Source organism: Euprymna scolopes, chromosome 34 (genome assembly GCF_053919585.1).
Source record: "Euprymna scolopes isolate OS-2025 chromosome 34, ASM5391958v1, whole genome shotgun sequence".
NCBI lineage: Eukaryota > Metazoa > Mollusca > Cephalopoda > Sepiida > Sepiolidae > Euprymna > Euprymna scolopes.
The window spans coordinates 65,840,234-65,844,320 of NC_136515.1; the positions used below are offsets into that span (position 1 = coordinate 65,840,234).

The window sequence follows — 4,087 nt, forward strand, 5'->3', positions numbered from 1 at the left end:
GCGGCATTATGAAGGGAGATGAATAGAAATATATTTGTACACATTACACTTGAACTTCTGCATATCAGTACAGTTGGGAAAGCATAAACCCGGAAAACTGAGGAAGAAACTATTGGTGTAAAAGGCTTTCTTACCCTTGAGATCTCTACTGTAAAGGGGTAGGACTTATTGATTGTCGGCTTTGTTCGGGTTAGGCACGTCGAGGGGGTACAAGTGCTTGCAGTTCGTCAGAGCAATCGCCATTAAATTATTTGTAGAACAGGCAGAGGGATGCAACATTTCGTCGATGTGACAGAGGCTGAAGTCTAGATAACAGTACAGGACCTATCAGGTTGGCGACTCTCTTTTGAATCCTGACCAGGAGTGAGAGACAAGCAGCAGATGCAGCAGCCCAAATGTGACAGCAGTTCTCCATACATGGGCGAATGGTGGCCTTATAGAGGTGCATGATACTTTTAGGCGTAAGTAATTTTCTAGCACAGTAGAGGAGCCCATTTTCTTTGCAGCAGCCTTGGCAATGCTCTCAATGTATATATTCCAGTTAATGTTCCCTGTAAACATTAGGCTGAGGAGTTTAAAAGTAGTACTTTCAGGCAATTGCTATTGGTGGTAGAGGAGATTTCTTGTATTTATTGAGGGAAACAAGCTTAGACTTTGCAGCATTGCATGTAACCGTCCATTCTTGTCCCCATTCCACTAAAGATTGGAGGTCGCCTCTAGTGTTTCTGCCATTTCCTTAGATATGTGTTCATTTGTTTTCCCCTCATGCCTGTTAATAGAGAGTGGTGTCATCAGCAAATATACCCATCTCCGAAACAATTTCATCAGGGAGGTCATTTATGACTATCAGGAATAATAAAGGTCCAAGGATAAACCCCTGAGGTACTCTCGCATTTACATCATATTGTTTATATGTACGACTGTCTAGGACAACTTGGATTTTTCTTTTACTTAAGAAGGATTTAATTACATTATGTTTTCTTCCAGTGATACCATATGATCTAATTTTCCTTAGAAGACAATCGTGCCATAGCCTGCCAAAAGCCTTAGATCTATCAAGGGCTACCGCTCTACCCTAGGGCTCAAATGGTCTGTTATGCCGGAGCTGGGCATATTGGTATGAGCCCCCACTGCTCTATAAAATGGTTCCATAAGGCGTGTGTCACTTATAACCTCTGATAGACAAATTCACGCCCATGCGTCCACGTCGCGAGACCGGTTAACACCGAATGAGCGGGAATGCAAGCGAGTGTTCAGCGCTATAACTGTTCGTCTGCTCTTAAATCAAGCTGCGTCTGCCAGCAACCGACGGCGCCTGGTGATAGTCTGCGTCTGGAAGGAACTTGCGGCAACCTGTCTTCAAACCCATGGAACGACTGTCGATAATCAGCGGCTCCATGGTCGGACTATCTCTCTGCGTCTGCTGACAATCAACGGCAAGGATATCCGTTCCTGGGCACACACCCACAGTGTACACTTGCGACTGGCGTCCGCCTGTGGTTACTACCGCCAAGAAACTTGATGAGAAATATGCACAATTATACAACTGCGGACCCTACTACGGCGTACGCGGGAGCCGACGCGCTTGTTCACCCGGTGGAACAAGTGTTAAATTTGCAAGCCGGAATGCTTCGAAGAAGACAGAACTACTTCTTCGCCTGTTGGAACGTCCGAACCCTGAGATCTAAGGCGGCACAAGCCCTAACGGTGCGCTCTCTACACCAATACAAGGTGGACGTCGCATGCTTGTCTGAGGTCAGATTACCGGACAGTGGTCACCAATCCATCAAGGTACCACAGGAAGATACTTCCTACCACCTCTATCACAGTGGGGTAACGGACAACTCAGGACTGTATGGCGTCGGAATCGCTCTGAGCGACCGCGCACAAAAATCTTTTTTGGACTGGGAACCCATTCCCCCTCGTCTTGCCCGAATTCGGCTAAAAGGAGTTATCCACAACGTCTCTGTCATCGCAGTCTATGCACCCACGCTAGACTCAGCCGAGGCTATAAAGGATACCTTCTACAACGAATTACAAGCTGCCGTCAACGGAACCCCCGTCGGCGACATGCTTGTCATAGCAGGTGATTGGAATGGCAGAACTGGCAAGGCGGATGCTCAAACAAGATCTACGCTGGGCCCATTTGGCGTCGGGAATCGTTGTGCCAATGACGAACGTATCATTAACTTCGCGATGAACAATCACCTCATTGTCTCCAATACGAAGTTTCAGCATCCAAATCATCATCTGATGACGTGGTACTCAAATGACGGTGTCACGGCGAACTAGATAGACTATATTTTGATACGCAAACGCTGGGTAAGCAATATGCGTGACTGCCGCGCTTACAGAGGTGCTGAAACAGGAAATACCCATGGATCGGATCATGTCCTTGTTAGAGCCAAGCTCACAATGCGACTGAAGGCCAACAAACACGTTTCCCGTCAAAAACGTCTTGATATCACGAAGCTGAAAGTGGACGACACTGCGACTCAGTTTCGACTGGACCTACGCAAGCGATTCAATGGTTTACAACCAGAAGAATCGGTGGAAGATATATGGAAAGCACTCAAAAAGGACGTCACTGAAGCAGCGGCCAACACCGTGGGTTTCACAAAGCGTCGTCAAAAGGACTGGATCTCAAGTCGAACGGTGAAATTGGGTGAGGAGGCTAAACGTGCCAGACTCAACGGAGATGCCAACTATCGTCGCCTTCGCCGAGAAACAACGCACTCTGCCCGCAACGACCGCAATGTCTACTGGCACAATATCGCAACTGACATGGAACGTGCGGCCTCGGTAGGGGACTCCCGCAAGTTATATCAACTATTGAAGTCCAGCACACAGACGAGGTCATCCGTAAGCGAATCCATCCACAACAGTGGAGGTGAAATCATTACTGAGCTAAACGCACGATTGGATCGGTGGCATGAGCACTTCCGTGAACTCCTGAACCACCAGCCTCCACCTACAATACCAGGTCAAAACACCCCCACCGCTGCAGATCTCTACGATTGCTCGTCGGATACCCCCAGCCATGAAGAAATCAGAGCCGTCATTGCCAAGTTGAAGAATAACAAAGCTCCAGGCGAGGACGGAATCCCGGCTTAGGTCTACAAGACCGGAATCGATAAATTAACCCCTCGCCTACACCAGCTTATTTCTGAGATTTGGAATAGTGGGGAGATTCCCCAAGATTGGAGTGACACCATCCTTCTTCCCTTTTTTAAGAAGGGTGACAAACGGACATGTATTAACTACAGAGGCATCAGCCTTATAGATGTCGCTGCCAAAGTCTTCACTATCCTCATTCTGAGACGGTTTCAATGCGAAAGGTACAGAAGGACTCGACCTAACCAATGCGGATTCCGTCGACCAAATATTCACGCTGAGGCGAGCCTTGGAACAGCGCTGGTGCTACCAGTGTACAATCGTATGCTTTATCGACTTCGCTGCCGTTTTTGACTCGGTCGACCGCGGTACCCTGTGGAGAGTGATGGAAGCAGATGGTATCCCCCCGAAGCTACTCAACTTGATCAAGGCCTACTACCATCGGACTCGCACGCGTGTCCGCTGTTATGGCCAGGACTCCTCTTTCTTCAACGTCAGCAGTGGTGTCCGCCAGGGATGCGCGCTCTCGCCCACCCTTTTCAATTACGCTATTGATTGGATCATGGAGCAGGCGCTGCCTGGATATCCTGGCGTCGTGGTGGGGCGTAACTTTCATCTTACCGATTTGGACTACGCGGATGATATTGCGGTTCTCGGGGAGAGCTACAGAGATATACAGACGGTGCTGAACCGAATCCAGGAGAAGGCAGCTGCCATCGGCATGAGAATCAATGCCAGCAAGACGAAGATTCTATCGGCTGGCATCCCCCAAGCAGAACGGTCCTCCGTCACTCTCAACGGGGAAACCCTCGAGGAGACGGATAGCTTCAAATACCTGGGCTGCACGTTCATTGGTACCGGTCAAGGCATGAATGAGATGGAAGCGCGCATTAATGCCGCACGAGCTGCCTTTTGTCGACTCCAAAGGCGATTATGGTCACGACCTGAAATACGTCTGAGGACAAAAATACGA

General features: G+C 48.8%; 2 protein-coding genes across 2 annotated transcripts; both read left to right on the plus strand.

Moving 5' to 3' along the window:
- The first annotated feature begins 1,530 nt into the window (after positions 1-1,530).
- LOC145259251 (protein CFDP2-like) lies at positions 1,531-2,292 on the plus strand. Its single transcript, XM_080117088.1, has one exon. It carries the CDS (start codon positions 1,531-1,533, stop codon positions 2,290-2,292), a length of 762 nt encoding a protein of 253 aa, XP_079973214.1.
- Positions 2,293-2,331: 39 nt separating this feature from the next.
- On the plus strand, positions 2,332-3,114 carry LOC145259252 (uncharacterized). The gene has a single exon (XM_080117089.1). It carries the CDS (start codon positions 2,332-2,334, stop codon positions 3,112-3,114), a length of 783 nt encoding a protein of 260 aa, XP_079973215.1.
- The last annotated feature ends 973 nt before the right edge of the window (positions 3,115-4,087 follow it).